Raw genomic sequence first — 17,129 nt, 5'->3', positions numbered from 1 at the left:
AGAGATGTCCCTTCAGATTCTAGGAGTAGAGCAGCTACTACAACGCGGCAGCACATCCCCAGGCAGGCGGGCGCGCTGCCGCCCCCTCCCCGGGCTGAACGGCTGCCGGCGGCGCCGGGCCGCCCCGACGCGACGCGCCCCGCTCCGCCGCATTCGGAAGCGCCTCAGGGCCTATTGCCGGGGCGGTGCTGGTCGGGGAGGGAGAAGGAGGGGCAGGCGGTGGCCATGGCGGGCCGCCCCGCCCGGGGTGGGCCCCACCCGCCCGCACTACATTTCCCGGCGTGCCGCGGGCCGATTCCGCGCCGGAACCGGGAGGGCGCGCGGTGCCGCCGCCGTTGGCGGGCTGTTGAGGCGAGCCGACGGCGACAGCCGCAGCCGAACGGGTGAGCGCTACGCCGCTGCGGCCGGAAGCAGGGGGGGAGGGCGGTCGACGGCGGTTCCTCCCGGCCGCGGTTGTCGGGGCCGGCCGTTGCGCTCTGCGCCCAGGAAGGCGCTCCCCGCGGCCTCGGCCGGGCTGCAGGGGTCAGGAGGCCTCGGGCCGGGCCGCCTCGCCTGAGGGCCGCGCAGTGCAGCGCACCCCCCGCTTTGCTTTGGTAGGCAATGACCCATCGCGCCCGGCTGGCGCAGGGGGCTGCGAGCTGGGCCTCCGGTACGGGCCCTGGGAGGGGAGTTCATGCGCTTCCAAGGGGGTCACACCTTGTGCTTCACACTCGGGATGTTGGGTTTTTTTTAATTAGTCCGCAGGTCCGGTTTTATAACGGGCGCTTTTGCTCGCTTTGATGGATCAATGACTTTTTTTTTTTTCTTAAGCTAAATATTTTCTTTAATCCTATAAACAGCAGGTTTTGTGCTCCTGCTTGTTGCAGGCAGACTAAGCTCTCTGTGTGCCGCCCCGGGCGTGGGGATGTCGCGGTTTAGGCTGTAGCGGTCCCGGAGGTGAGGCCGAGAACAGGTCGGTGCTCGAGCCCTGTCCTTGACGAGGCGGCCCAGACCTGCCGCGTTCTTCTCACCTCTTCTGTTGACGAGCTTTCAAAGGCAGGTTGTGAACAGCTTTTTAGATACTGTGTCAGTTTTCGCTAACCTCAGCAGCACTTGCAACAGGTAAAGAAAATGATGGACAACTATTTGCTGAAATTTTAAAATATGCGCTGCTGGTGATGTTCTTAAGCGCTGAATACGAAGTGGTTTTAAATAGATCTTGTTTCTTTTTTTATTTTTAAAAAATATGTCTTTAAACTGTCTCCAGTTATGTTTTTTTAAGCATCACTAAGTTTCTATCCAAGGCATTTTTTTTTTTGTAAACTTAAGTCATGAAAACTTAAGGTGTTTATATGTGTCCTTCTCCTGTGAAATTTGGGGTAATATTTAAGGTATTCTAAATAGTGTTTCATAGCTTTTAGGCATATTGCTTTTGAGGTGGATGAAATCACCTGCATTTAGACAGCTTTTTAACTACCGCAAGTGTTAGTTGTAAGTCCTTCTATTTTTATACTGGCCAATGATATTTACATCATGAATGAGAAAAACATGTTTCAGGGTTAATTCTGTGGAGTGCACAGAACGAAGGATGCAAAACTTAAGTGGGTGAGTACCAGCCGAAAAACTTGGAGAAGACCCAAGCTTGGAAACTTTTTTTAAAGTTAATGACATAGCTTCAGAGAGTACCTCTCACTGAAACCAGTCTTGTATGACGTTTGACTATTAAGGACTATTAAGTGCCAGTATCTTAAGTGATAAGGACTTCTAAACAACTGACAAATAATGAGGAATATACTGCACAAATTTTATTTATCCTTAAGATATTCCAGAAATTAAATTGTTGGTTTTTTGTACCCTGAACAGTTATGAAACTGGTTTCTTTCAGAGGGTGTTCTACAGAAAGAAAGGATATAGGGTCTGCTTGAGTTCCATCTTGTCCAGGACTGGTTTCCTGTCTGCTGTCAGCATGGCAACATCACTTAGAACTGCGTGGTCCAGCTTCTTTTGGATGCGTTCAGCAGCAATCTGTAAGCAGGCGCCGCTGCACAGTAAGTAGTGATGAAACTGTAGAAGTCCTGTATTAAAATTCATTCTTTGAGAGCCTCTTTCCTATTCTGTTTAAAGTAATGGAAGATTGGAAGTGAATTTCTATTTCAAGAGAATCAAGTCTGATATTCTGTGTTCTCTGCTAATAATTCAAGGATATCTTGATTTGTTTTTTTCTTTTAAGGCTTCCATGGTCCACATATGACACTCTTCTAATTTACTAATTAGCTTGTAAATACTACCGCTCTACCACTGATTATATTTGGAGATTTAAATTTATTTCTTCAGTCTTACAAACAATGGTGAGAAAAGGTTACAGTAAAATCTCATTACTTAACATAAGTGGAGAACAAGTGAAAACAGGCAATATTATTTTTTAGATTTTTGTCCATGTTTTAGATGTCAATAGAAAGATGTAGGGGAGATAGCAAAGGTGGTAGAAATGACAGGAATTGAGAAAATATAATAGACATGTTAACATCTTAGGAGAAGGAGGGGAAATAAAACTTAGGAAGAAATATAAACTCTTGGCAGTAATATTTTACCAGAACCCACCACCTTAGTAACAAAGAATGGTTTAATTGAAAGAACTGAAGCGTGGAAGTTCTAACAGAAATTCTAAAATATATATTTTTTTCTAAATTTAAATTTTAGAATTTGATGTCTAAAATATTTCTGACAGTACAGTAGCTACACAAGTTTCATCTTGATTCTTTCAGCTTTCCCAATTTTGACACACTGAACGCCTTCCCCCTCCATTATAAACAGCCAAGAAGAAACCTATTTATATAAAAACTAAAGATGGACTACACAAATAGCATGTCAGAAAAAAGTTGAAACCTGTTTATGACTTGTTTGAAAACAGAAGGTTCAGAACCTGCGAAAACTTAATTCTTGTGGTCGTAACTCAGTTCTTAAAGGGTAGTGGTAGAAGAATAGAATAGATTATTTCGGTTGGAAAGAGCCTACAACAATCATCTAGTCCAACTACCTGACTACTTGATGACTGACCAAAAGTTATAGCATATTTTAAGGGCATTGTCCAAATGCCTCTTAAACACTGACAGGCTTGGAGCATTGACCACCTCTCTAGGAAGCCTGTTCCAGTGTTTGACCACCCTGTCATCTCTCAGTAAAAAAATGCTTACTAATGTCAAGTCTGAACCTCCCCTGGCACAGCTGTGAACCATTCCCATGCATCCTATCACTGGATACCAGGGAGAAGAGATCAGCACCTCCCTCTCTACTTCCCTTCCTCAGGAAGCCATAGAGAGCAATGGGGTCACCCCTCAGCCTCCTTTTCTCCAAACTAGGCATACCCAAACTCCTTAACAGCTCCTCATAGGACATGCCTTCCAGCCCTTCCACCAGCTTTGTTGCCCTCCGCTGGGCACATTGAAGGACCTTCACATGCCTCTGAAATTGTGGGACCCAGAACTGCCCACAGTACTCCAGGTGAGGCCGCACCAACACTGAGTACTGAGTCACCTCTCGACTGGCTAGTTGACTACCTGACATACCATGTGTGATGCACCCCAGGATGCGGTTTGCCCTCTTGGCTGCCAGGGCACGCTGCTGACTCATACTGAGCCTGCTGTCGGCCAGCACCCCCAGATCCCTTTCTGCAGGGCTGCTCTCCAGCCGCTCCCCTCCCAGTTTCTACTTGTGCCCAGCATTACTCCATCCCAGGTGCAGTATCTGGCATTTCAGCTTGTTAAATCTCACCCCATTAACCATAGCTCAATGCTCCAAACTATCTAGATCCCTGTGCAAGGCCTCTTGTCCTTCAAGAGAGTCAACAGCACCTCCCAGTTTGGTCTCATCAGCAAAGTTGTTAATGGTGTGTTCAACTCCAACATCCAGGTTGTTGATAAATATATTGAACAGGACTGGCCCCAGAATTGAACCCTGAGGAACACCGCTGGTGACCAGCCAGATGTAGCCCCATTTGCTGCAACCCTTTGAGCCCTGTTGTTCAGCCAGTTCTTCACCCTGTGCGCTGTGAACCTGCTCATCCCACAGCTGGATAACCTGTCCAGAAGGATGCTGTGAGGGACAGCATCAAAAGCCTTACTAAAATCCAGAAAAACTACATCTCCCGCTTGCCCTTTGTCCCCTAGGTGGGTGAACTTATTGTAGAAGGGTATCGAATTAGTTAAACGGGACTTTACCTTTGCGAACCCATGTTAACCGTGCCTGATGATTGCAATTTTCTTGAAATGCCTTTCAATACTACCCAGTATAATCTTCTCTGTAATTTTTCAAGGAACTAAGGTTAGACTACCAGGTCTGTAGTTCTCTGCGTCTTCCCGCGTGCCCTTTTTGTAGACTGGAATAACACTGGCTGGCTTCCAGTCAGCAGGGACCTCCCCAGACCATTGGTAGATGGCTGAGGGGGGTCCTGCCATAACAACCGCTGGCTCCTTCAGTACTGTGGGATGAATCCCATCAGGCCCCATGGACTTGTGAACATTCAGCTGATACAGCTGGTCCCTTAGAACTTCAGTGTCCACAAACGGAAGGTCACTCTTTCCACGCTTGTGATCCCCTGGCTCAGGGGATGGGGCAGCGCAAGGGCTGCCAGTGTTATTAAAGGCTGAGGCAAAAGACACACTGAATGGCTCCACTTTTTCTTCACCCCTATTAGTCAGATGACCATCTTCAACAAGTATTGGTCCAATGTTTTCTTCAGACTTCCTCTTTCTATTAACATACTTAAAAAAGCCCTTGTTATCTGATACAACACTGGCCAGTTTCAACTCTAACTGAGCTTTGGCCTTTCGTATCTTCTCCGTGCCTCTCTAATCTTCCCACAAAGCCTGACCTTGCTTCCAGAGATCACGCAATTTCTTTTTCATCTTGAGCTCCACAAGGAGTTCCCTGTCCAGCTGAGCCAAGTCTTCTGCTCCACTTGCTTGACACAGTGGAATTGCCTGCCCCTGTGCTTCTAAAAGGTGGTTCTCAAAGATTGGCTAGCACTTGTGGACTTGCAAGCCCTCAAAAGCAGATTCCCAGGGTACTCTGCTAAGTAGCTCCCTGAATAGCTTAAAGTTTACTCTCCTGAAGTCTGGGGTAGCAACTCTGCTGTCCTTTTTTCTCATTACATTCAAAATTTCAAACTCAGCCATTTCATGGTCACTGTGGTCAAGGTGCCCACCTACCATCACATCTCCCATGAGTCATTCCCCATTCACAAACAGCAAGTCTAGAGGGCGTCTTTCCTAGTTGGCCCACTGAGTACTTGTGACAAGAAGTTGTCTCCTACGAACTTCAACAATTTCCAAGACTTGTTCACCACAGCAGGATTATATTCCAAGCTGATGTCTGGGAAGTTGAAATCTCCCATAAGGACAAGGGCTACTGAGCCAGAAATTTCTCCTAATTGCCTATAGAATAACTCGTGAGTGCTTACATCCTGGCCAGATGACTGGCAGTAGACATGTACTACAACAACTCCTTTGTTTTCTATCACCCTAATCCTCACCCAGAGGTGCTCAACCACGTCATCACTAACTGTAAGGGTTGTGCAATCAAACCTCTCCCTGACATAAAGTGCAATGCCTCCGCCTCACCTGCCCTGCATATTCCTCCTGAACAGCCTGCAGCCCTCCATCCCAGCACTCCAGCTGTGGGACTCGTTCCCCCCAGGCTCACTAATACCAAAGATATTGTAGCTCTGGGAGCTGAGCAAGGCTTCCAGTTCATCCTGTTTGTTTCTTGTACTGCATACGTCAGTGTACAAGCACTTCAGCTACACTCCTGCACCCTCTGTGCTCTCGGGAGCAGTGTAAATATTCCCACGAGCATTGCCACCCTCCAGCGGTGCCGTACCAACCCTTGGCTTACCCACTGCAATCCTGTTGATAGCACCATTCCCCACTGATTCTAGTTTAAAGCTCTGTCAATCAGTCCCACCAGCTTACACTCAAAGACGTTTTCCCCATCGGGACAGGTGAATCCTGTTAGGCCCCACTGCAATGAGGGCTTCACTGGGCTCAGAAACTTACATGTGGATTTGTGTCAGGTTCTGGCAGTAAAGGATGGGGTTTGCTGGTAGAAGTCAACGACAGACACCTTCCAGGCCCATCTTAGGCGTGCATACCTACATAGCTGTGGAAAGCAAGATGCCTATGGTGTGGTTGCTATATAAGGGACCCTTACTGTTTAACACCTAACGTTAGGTTTACAGTTGGACTTGATGATCTTAAAGGTCTTTTCCAACCTAAATGATTCTATGAAAAAGTAGGAACGGAATTGTGGGAAAACTCAGTTGGAAGGGATTTTGGGTGGTCTGTGGTCCAATCTCCTGCTCAAAGCAGGCTCAACTCTGCAATCAAACTGGGTCACTCAGGGCTTTGTCCAGCTGGGCCTTTGACAGCTCCAAAGACGGAGACTGCACAGATCTGCCCGGGCCCCAGTCCCCCTGGTTGGCTGCTCTCAGAAGGGAAATGTTTCTCTACGTATTCAGTCAGAGCCTCTCGTTTCAACTCAGGGATGTTGTTTCATGTCCTCCCACCATGCACTGCTGTGAACAGACTGACTCCCTCTCCTCAGTAACCCAAATACTCATTGCTGGGGGCCGCTCTTAGGTTTCCCCAAAACTGTCTCTACTCCAGGCTGAGCCAGCTCTGGTCCCTCAGCTTCTCTGCACAGGGCAGGTGCTGCAGCCCCTGACCATCTCGGCAGGCCTTCGCTGAACTCATTCAGGTTTATCTTTAATAATGCTAATAATGAAAGGACCCCAAACTGGCTGTAGTTTCTAGATGTGGTCTAACAGATGCTGAGTAGAGGAAGATAATCTCTTCCCTCAGACTACTTAGTACAGTCCCGGATCCTGTTGTCCCTCGTTACTACTTGTTATTCTTGCGATTGCTTTCCTTGGAGCAACAGAAACCTGGGGAAAGGGGTAAAGTTCTGTATTGTTACAGCAGCCATGACGCTACTCTTTTGTGTAGCATATATAGCAGTCACCAGCAAAGTACAAATTTGGTTTTTATAATAAATATTGCTATGAATGGAATTATGATCTTCCCTGTCAGACATAAGGTAATGTTCTTTGCGTATATAAAGAATATGCTCTAATGGTGAAATCTATAGGTATTTTGTTCATACTGTGATTTTTCTTAGGAAAACAATGCAGTTGGGAAGGTAAATGTAGGCCATAGCGACCTAGGTACTGTTTTGATTGCACTAGAAATCTGTGTAGTAAAGTGAACTCCTATTTAGACAGTATTTGTGTTTTGTCCATCTAAAACTGAGTATGATTATAATCCCCGACTACGTCTTAGAACAGAATGAAAATGTAAACATTCTTAAGCTTGGCACAGCTCTGCTTGGTTTTACATCAGTGTTCTTTGTGTGGTTTTTTTTGCAGATGGAGCTGTGTATCGTGCTTGCCATAAATCTACATACTCGGTTCTCCCTGAAGACTACAATTGGTACTTAAACGTGCTTTGATATGTAGCCTTTTCATGTAATGTTTATTCCAGGGCTACTTTTTCTGTTGTGAAGTTGTCATATAATGGTATCAAATATGTCTCCTGCCAGTTTTGGATATGTGTAATAATTTTAACTAAAGTGCAGTTTGCGATCATAATGATTATGAAGTTAGTCTTTTAAAAAATGAGCATAATTAAAAAGGCAGGACTCATTCTAAACATGGTGGTGACCCCAGCACCCCTGCAGTTTTCTTCGTGGAAGAGCAAAAGTAGCTAAGAGCAGTCATTTTCTCTGATGCTGTTGTTAGGACATAGTCCAGGTGTTTTTGTGCTGCTGCGTGGGAAACTTGCGTAGAAACCAGAAAAGGTGATACAAATATAGTGGGAAATGCAGCATCCGTGTCATACAAGGTTTTAGGAAGCTAATGTGCCATGGAAGTTAATCAGGTAGAAAGGTGAGAAGAGAGTTGTGCTCCCTCACGGAACCTCTCAGTAGGAATTTTTGTTCATCATGCTCATCATCTTTTACCAAATATGAAAGCTGGAGCCCCAAACAGAGCTTTGTTTTCTACTCTTTCATTTGTAGGCGCCATGCTTCTTATAAAGGCACACCGTCCTAAGTATCACTGATGATCACTGCCCCCTTGCATTGCTACAGTTTTAGATGTAATTATTCGAAGTGTTAAAGATTTTTTCCAGCCCATATTTCCAGCTATCTTTAATACTTTATTTTAGCTCTTTTTTTGCTCTCCATCCAAAAAAGGAAACCTGAAGATGGCTGGGAAAAGAAAAAAGAGGAAGTTCAGATCAAGTATTTGTGACTTTTATAACAGTTTATTTTAGAGAAGATTCTTAAGAATTCATAAATGCAGGGCCAAGTCTGTTTTTCTTTGGGACTTGGGCTGGTCAGTTGCTCAGCATTTCTGAAAATTTTAAGGGATATATTTAAGAGTGTAAGTTCTTATTTTTATAGCAAAGTGGAACTTGCGGTGACATCAGATTTGAAGACAATTGTCTGCTACCACCCTTCGCTTGAGATTCCATATGAGCATACAAAAGTACGTCCAAATGTATACATTTCTATTTCTTACTCTTGTAAAGGCATAAGTAGTTAATAATTTTGATTCTTTAGGGCATCTACTTTTAATTTGAAATGCTGAGGAACTTTTCATTACTGCTCAGCGTGTCTGTGAAGTGAGTGAATGATGAATATAGCTGCTGCCACAAGGAGGACCTTATTCTTAGCTGAGTGGAAGGAAAGTTGCAGAGTAAGAAATGCTCAGATATCACAGCATGTAGTAACCCAAACAGAATTAAATGAAGAACTCAAATACTTGTGCACTATGGAGAAAACTAGTGTCTGTCCATGAGCGTTCCCCTCAAAGAGGATGTTTGGAATGCAGGTTATAGTTCACACGTCCTGCTGCGTACAGATGCAGCAGTCTGGCCAGGGGGGTACACAGGAGTGCTACTTCTGCTGCTTTCTCCAACTCATGCTTTAAATTCCATTCAGTACTCTGGGTTCATAAACTCCACAAAAAAATTGTAAATATTGAATTTTTATCTATCAGTAGTACTCTCAGTGTGTTCTTTATACTGATGAAAGTATGTCTAGATAACCTTCTCTAGTGTACACTTTTTGTTTCAATTTCCAGTTCTCATGTGCTAGTAAAATTCTGCAAATGGTAGCTACGTTGCTGAAGTACCTAGTGTGAAAATTCTCCATTGAAAACTTAAAACATATTAGCACTCTCTGCCTGCAACTTACATATTAGTATTTTTAAATTTATCAGTTGCATGTCTTTCAGGAAAAATGGGTATAAAAGACTAAAAGAAGGAAAAATAGTTGTAACCGTGCTAGTAGTTAGAAGAACAAACGTCATGGTCTTAGCAGATGCACAAAAACTTAGGAAGTGGCATTCTTCTCCAAGGTACAAATCATCTAAAAGCTTTTTCAGCGATGATGATCATAGGTAATGTGGAATAAATTTTTTAGTAGGAATGAGTATTTGAGTATTTTGTATTAGTAGAACTTAAGCTTATGATTCAGCAAGAGAATTGGAAAGAAGAGCTCAGCAATAATGGTGACAGCAGTGCTGATGTTAGGGGTAGGGTAATCCGCTGTAGCACCCGCGGTAATTAGATGTTTCTAGACACAGTGGTGTGGTTTTGGTGGAGAGTAAACAGACTTTACAATTACAATTATTCTTCTGTATTCCTTTGGTTTCAGCTATTAGGAGTAAATTGTAATGCTATCTATATAGTTTGGCTTTTTGTTTTTCTCAAGAAAAGGAGAAAAAGGAAATATATATCCTATTGTTTTCATAGCCCATACCACGGCCAGACCCAGTGAATAATAAAGAAGAAACCCTTGATCAGGTTTTGAAATCCAGATTGAATGAAAAAGAGCTAAAGAACAACAGAGGTCCTACAATTGAAGAGCTCAGCAAAATGTTTTACACAACAAAACATCGCTGGTATCCTGTGGGACAGTAAGCATTTTCTTTCCAGTGTTTGTTCCTTTGGATTTAAAAGGAGATAAAAGAGTAATTTAATTACTAGATTCAACCTGGGATAAGTCATGTGAGACAAGATACTGTTTTAAATATATCACAGAGTAGGAATTTCTCATACCACCTAGATAGCTACTGGTTCAAGTGATTTATTTAAGTTGCATAAGTGAAGTCAGCTTAAGAGAATCTAGTGTGTAAAATGCCCTCCATGGATATAACCAAATATAGCCTGGAAACATGCATTGCCTCTTCCTTAACAACTTTTCGGAAAAGAGCTTAACGGATGATTCTCAGACTTAAGAATAGTAGAGGTTTTTCATCTGAAATGGTGAAAAGCATCCTTGGTGTGCCTTGTATTCAGAAAGTGAAGAGGAGAGGTGCAAATATGCATGACAGAGCTTAAAGAGGAACGATATACATCCAGATATGCCACTGCAAGCAAATGGCATTCCAGTTTGTGCTACTTCTTTCCACGCCGTGTTACTACACCTTTTGGTAGCTGCTAACTTGATAGCTATGGAGACTTGATGCAGGTGGAATTTTGTTTTTATTTTGTCCACAGAAAGCTTTTTAATTATTTTGTTTTGAGAGTAGATAAAGGGAATGAAATGGTAGAACTTCCTATGGCCAAAGGGTAGCCATCACTTTAATGGGCATCAAACAGGATCTTCCTTGTTTTAGGGCAGGTAATGAAGAGGAAAGTAGGGATCACTTTTGTTGCGAAGAATTTGGTTGTTAGTTTGCAAATTATTACACTATTTGACGTACAGTGTGGCATAACTCCATTAAAGATCAAGTCTCTTTGTTCTGTAGCAGTCATTTTAGGCAAAGGAAAAGCTAAACATGTAATAAAATTAACTTCACACAAAAGATCAAGAAGAAACAGCAGCCTTTGTACCTATTCAGCTGTAGAACTGATTGGATTATTGCGTGCTTGTACCAGATGCAGCGGTGGAAATGAGTTAGCGTTATGTAACCCCACAAACAACAGAGATGACATCTAATGAGTGGTGATGGGTTGTGCTCGTGTTTTGCTTGCTTGTGTAACCTCCAGATCACTCACTGGGGGGGGGAAATAGCAGGAGAATCAAAGACTTTCCAAAGCTTGCATTCACTGCAGCCTTTTTTTCTTCTAGGTATCACAGAAGACGCAGGAATCCTAATCCTCCTAAAGACAGATAATTAAGATAACTTGTTGTTTGTCAGCACTTTGCTATTAATCTGTATTGGAAATAAAAATTACAGAAAATGAGATGTTTGGGCAATTCTGTGTGAGTGATAGAACTAAAACATGCTTAAAGAAATTTGTTATTTTCTATTTCAATCAGTTGACTGTAGAAAAACAACAAAACCGCACTCCCGAAACAAGGATCCAGCGAAGGCTATTGTGTACGTGCAGTCAGTGGATGTGCTCATGTCAGAACTGGGTGTAACAGGTGATGAAGTGCTCCGAGTAAACTAGGTCAGAGGCTTATCATTGGTAAAGTGAACGCAAGGAAGTATTGTGTCAAAATGGCGAGTCTGGAGCTGGACATGTTAGAGTTTGGTGTTATTTTGGGGGATTTCGTGTTTTTTTTTTTAAGAAATCTAGTAACTGGAATGCAGATAAGCTTGAATACTGAGGTATTTATGAAGTAATATTTATGGAAAATACTATGAGGTATTTACGAAAACAGTGAAATAGTTTTGCTTCTTTTATTATGCTTGAAAGGTATCTCATTCCATGCTTAATCCTACATCAGCCAAGTGATTGTATTTAAAGCTAATGTCATGTACTGAAAACTGGCCAGCTTGCTTAAATTTGAGCTTCCAAGGCATAACAACTCACCCTTCTAAATCACCCAGCATTCCTAAATATCTGAGGTAACTTCTGTGCACATTTGTGGTTTGTTCTGGTTTTCTTTTAAACCCGCCCCAAGTCCCCTTCAGTGAGGATGCTCTGTTCATATATAAATGGGAATAGCTGTCGCTCGGGGAGGGAGAGTTCTTTGCCTCAGCAAGGCAATTGGTGAAGACTCCCAGCTCTTTCTACCTTACCTAGGGGGAAGGATTGGCCCTGAACTATATAAAATGCTTTAAATTAAAGAAATTTGGTCCGATTCTACTTCACAGCTTTAGCATTTTATAGCGCTTAAATGTTTCTGCTGTTAAAATATTCTGTGTCATCCAGCATTTTTTCTCAGGAAAAGGAGATTGTTTGCTCCAGTCTACAGTTTTAAGCATCAGTCTTCTGATAGAAAGTGCTAGCTTGGAACATTGTGCCTCTGCAGAGATCCCAGTGACTCTGTTAAGCCTTCCTAGGAGATCCTAATAAATAATCAGAAAATAATTATCCCATATATGTCATACATTTTGATTGTATTTCCTTTCCAACTTGGACAAGACAGGAAGGTTCTTGTCTCGTGTTAGTCTAGTGTCATTTTGCCAGCATGTGTTACCTACACATTTTGCTGCACGTGGAAGACCATGTACAGTCTCTAATCCTGGTCATTGTTACTAAAAAGGACACTTACTTTTCTAAAGTTATTACTAAATAACCTTTTTTCCTTGAATTTCCTTTAATTGTGAAAAAAAGTAATGCTGAATGCATGTCAAAAGAGTGCCTTTAAATTCTTCTGGGGAATCTTACATAAAGCTAGTCTAAGTGCTTATCTTGGTATTATGTTAAAAAATGTGTTTTTAAATCTGAATGCCAGTTAGCTGATAATGATTTATCATGGCAGAGCATAAAATCGTTTTGCTTATTCTCTCTGCTATGCTTGTAAGACATCTGAGTCCGTGTTTAAGCCTCCATCAGCCAAGTGATTTTGGCTCCATATTATACGATGTGCTGCTGCTCGTGTGATAACAAACATGCTATCGTGAAGGAATGTCTGCTGTGTCTATGAAAAGGATCGCTGCTTGCTCTGCAAGTTCAATCGCATGAAAATAATTATTTTTTCTGCCTGGAATATAACTTCAAAAATAGTTTTTAGTAATTTGTAGAACAACAAATTTTAGTACTTTAATCAATTCGTGGTGCCTGGTACTGACAGTGGTCCGTAAGCGAGACGTTTACATCTCATGTTTAGTGTTTTGTTACATTCCACTGCATAGAATTGAGCGCCTTTTATTTTTTGAAAGCTGAGACCTAATTTGTCACCATTTGACTTTACTCCAGTGTAAGAAAAGATACCCTTGGATTAATTTAAACTTCCAATTATTTTTCCCCCTCCTTCTCCCTGATACTTTTGCTTATTGCTGCCTAATACTATTAAGACATTTTGGTTTACAGAAACCTTCTGTTAACCACATTTGTCTGTCCTTGCCTGTCAAACCCTGCCTATGATCAAACATCCACAATTGCTGTAGAAATGTTGGATTTCTCAATGTTTCCCAAACATTTTTGGATGCTTTTCTGGCATCTTGAGGGCTAAAAATCTATAATGTACTCGACTTATATCTTTAAAGTACTTCCTCTTCTGACCAGTTACTGGAAACAGCTTCAAACACACTTTTGTTACATGTACCCTCTGCCATTTTGTTATTACATTAATTCATAAAATTGATACTTTAAAATCGTGTCCTGAATTACGCTGCCATTTTTGACCTTTTTATGTTCTCGTCTACTAAGTCTTTGTCCTGGGTCAGGCAAAATCCTACTCTCACAGTAATTCCAAGCTGTCCTCCTGATTTTCTAGGTCTTGAACAACAACATAAAGCTGTCTGAGTGTCTGTTTCTCTTCACTCGAAAACTTGGAACTAGAAATCCATCCAGTTGATTCTTGTCCCACTTCTACAGAAAAGAATAATCCATCTGAAAGTCTGGGATTTCTGTTTTCTGTTGCTCTTGTTCTTTGTAGCTGAAAACTTCAGTTGCATGGAATTTACAATGTTAAGTCTGCTCTGGTGTCTTTGTATCCCTTTTAAGGCACTTACCGGTTCGCTTTGTATCTAGCAGTTACTAAGGGTCTCAGACCTTACTAGGCTCGTTCCCGTGGATAGTGTACAGCTGGGTACATCTTACTGATTTCTCTTGGGTTTAATGTCTCACTAAAGGCCTTCTCGGGCTTTGCTTCCTAGCATGCCATTAGAAAACTCTGTTTCAGTCAAGTATCAAAGTGTTTGTTCTCAGTTCAGACCGTTTAAATCGCAGTTCAATTTATCTCGACGTCCTAGTGAGAAAAGATTCTTTCACCTCCTCTGCTTAGACCGGAATTAAAAAACGAAGCATGCTTTTAAAACACGTTTTTTGCCTTTTGTATGTGCAAATTCTGTTGTTCTGCAGATTCTCGGTCCTACCACCAGGAGGCAATCTTGCACAATAGCGCCACTCTGCACTGGCTTTGCCTGAAACCATACAGGATTTCACTGTATCAAATGTAACAGTATGAGAGACATGCATTAGGTGCTCTTTAAATTTGTAAGAACTTAAGGAAAAGGAACTTCCCAGCAGGTCAGAAAGTGGCTGGATTCAAAGGGTCAAGGGTTCTTGTGCGGGACTTGCCCGTTTGCTTTGACCGGTTTGACTAGTGTACAGTGTAGCAGAGATGTGTGTTCACGCCGACACAAAAAATGCCCTGCACTCCCGGTTTTGAAAAAAATGGGCCAACAGTGGCACAGTAACAGGACCTGAATGCCAGACGCACCCATGTCACAAGTTTTGTGTCATTGTGCTTCAGTTCCTCATGACTGTAATGGAGGGAGCAGTTATCCATCCATCCATCCACACCCCCCCCACCCCCCAGTTATTCTGTCCTATAGGGAGGTTCCCTTCTTGTCCATTTACTGTTGGGATAGGTCTGACTTCTGGCTGCCATGTCTAAATTCTGCTGTACCAGAATAAATCAGTGCTGCAGGCAGATCTGTTATAAATCAGAGTAATGACTGCTGCTTAAGGCCAACGCTGCATTGCTCAGTTATTCCAGTCTTCATGTTTAGGTGCTGCCCTGCTGTCATTTCTCACATCCTCGTTCTACCCTCAAGCCCAGTACAAAGTTATACAATGACGAGATCACATAGATGTAGACTGCCTTCCTCTTCTGTAACAGAGGATGCATATTTTAACACTACAGTATAATAACATTGACATAAAGCCCACCGTTCACTAGAATAAATGTCAGACAAACTGTGTACCTACAATACATTAAAGTTGGATTCATCCCCAAGATTGAGACAGTTACTAATTAGCCATTGAAGCCTGAGTTAATCTCTGTAGGCTCCCATTAGTCAGCTGACACAAAAAAGTACCTACACAAGGCAGTTGATCTTATTTTAAGATTTTATTGTCTAGAATATGTCACACAAATTGTCTGGAGGTGCTTTTTCCTTCTTGTCTGTGAAGGGAGGATGAAGCTTAGCTGAGATTCAGATACCTGCATCGGAGCAAATGAAAGCACTCTTACCCTTCTCTTGTCTGTTTTTTGTTGTGTTTTTTTTTTTAATTTAAAAACATTGTAAAAGATAAATACTCCATGTAAAAACATTTTTGCTGTTTCTGCTAGCCTTCAATAGCACATAGTCCATATACAGGAACTCTGTTTTCTGTATAGAGTAATTCACACACATTTAATTTGGAATTTTTAATAAATTGTTTATAGGATTTCAATCTCACCTCCTTATATTTAATCAACCCCCAATGCTAAAAGATAATACCTAGGCTGTTGTTTTTTTGTTTCATTTGGTGTGTAGTCACAGGAGAAGTAAGATAGTTACTTATTTTATGGATCTTTATAGCAGCTCTTCTAATGAGCTCATGATTCCAACTGTTACCTCTGGGCACTTCTAAAAAATGAACATAATAAGTGATAATTTACTGGGCAATTTGCACAGAATTATCTAAAACTTAAATACAATTTACATAGAACATTAGTTCTGCTGTATGTAGCTACAGCTGTTAGGCCACCGCTCATTAGAAGGTGGGAGCTATGTGGAAGCTGCATGAACCAAACAGCACATCTGGTTGCCAATTTTGCGTGGCGTGGCTTCTAGAGAAGTAAAAGTTTGTGGCCTGAGGTACCACTTTATTAAGTGTCATGAGGTAGCTAAGAAATTACTATCAATGTATCACAAAGTTTTTCATCACCTAGAGGCACCACAGGAGGTTGGAATGGCCAACAGAGCTGAGAAACTTTGCCAACAAGGCTTTCTGAAAAATCAAAGTAATAAATTCAGAAGAGAGTTGTGCTTATATGCAGCTTTACTGCTTGTCAAGATGAAGAACAGTCTGGGGTCAGAGGCAGTTTAACATTTTAAATAAGGCCAGTTTTGACTGCTAACAAAGTTTATGGTTCCTCAGCAAAAGAATCTCCCTACCAGCAAAATATGAGAAAAAGAATTCTGGAAGAGCTGGGTTTTAGCACCTCTTCTGCCAAAACTAATAAAAGTAAGTATCACAGAAAATTCAGATGAACAGTGAAAAGTGACTGTTAATTAGGCTACTGCATTAAGCCATTATGTAGAATAAAAACTAACTGAAGTAAAAGCTTAGACTATTAAGGCATGATCCTACAGTACAAACCTGTATTTCCCACTCATTGATGCTAACAAAACAGAGCTGTCTAGCTTCATGTAAAGATTAGTGTTCCTTAAATACTGCTAGTCCTCATTATTCAAATTTATGTTGTATTCGTTTAAAAAAATAAGCCAAGCAGCATCTTTCTGAAGTCAGCATCTGTAGGGGTTATACTGGATCAGAGCTGTGCTGCAGCAGTGACCTTCACCTGCTTTAGTGAAGACACACGGAGGATTTCAACTGAATAATAAAATAATGCCAGGAGAAAATCTTCCGTGACCCCTCATTAGTTAACGGTCAGGGTACAGTAGTGTAAGGCTTCACATCCCTTTTCTTTTTTTTTTGTTATTTTGTAATTTTTTGTCCTGACTGGTTTGAGTTCACTTGTTATTTTCCAAGAATGTGTCATATCTTTATAAAACTCCCTTTTCCCCATGCCATTTTTCATACAGTTAAAAACCTGGCATTAGTGATGGGGAACTGAGGGTGGCAGCAAGTTCCACAAATTTTAGAACTGGATTAAGAAAAGGATTTTCTATCCAGAGTAGAGGCACAGTGCGAACAAAATTCATGGTAAGTTCACCATGAGCAGAGATAAGAAAAAGAGCAGAGAAATTCCCTTTCTAGAGCATATATTCAAATCTACTAAAATAAACATGC

At 41.9% G+C, this 17,129-nt stretch overlaps 1 protein-coding gene across 4 annotated transcripts; it reads left to right on the top strand.

Annotated features, from left to right (window-relative positions):
- Window positions 1-204: 204 nt before the first annotated feature.
- MRPL42 (mitochondrial ribosomal protein L42) lies at window positions 205-13,539 on the top strand. 4 transcript variants are annotated; one of them, XM_075080649.1, is made up of 7 exons: window positions 403-593; window positions 867-1,101; window positions 1,865-2,027; window positions 7,400-7,463; window positions 8,437-8,521; window positions 9,792-9,955; window positions 11,113-13,539. In XM_075080649.1, exons 3-7 carry the CDS (start codon window positions 1,946-1,948, stop codon window positions 11,156-11,158), a joined length of 441 nt encoding a protein of 146 aa, XP_074936750.1. In that variant the 5' UTR covers window positions 403-593; window positions 867-1,101; window positions 1,865-1,945; the 3' UTR covers window positions 11,159-13,539. The 4 variants fall into 4 exon arrangements, with proteins under 4 accessions (XP_074936746.1, XP_074936749.1, XP_074936750.1 ...); XM_075080645.1 differs by lacking the exons at window positions 403-593; window positions 867-1,101 and adding an exon at window positions 205-383; XM_075080648.1 differs by lacking the exon at window positions 867-1,101 and having other exon boundaries at window positions 367-593.
- Window positions 13,540-17,129: the final 3,590 nt, after the last annotated feature.

This window comes from Phalacrocorax aristotelis, chromosome 1, assembly GCF_949628215.1.
Source record: "Phalacrocorax aristotelis chromosome 1, bGulAri2.1, whole genome shotgun sequence".
Classification (NCBI taxonomy): domain Eukaryota; kingdom Metazoa; phylum Chordata; class Aves; order Suliformes; family Phalacrocoracidae; genus Phalacrocorax; species Phalacrocorax aristotelis.
The sequence above is the reverse complement of the archived record's forward strand: the minus strand, read 5'-3'. Positions and strand labels throughout refer to the sequence as shown.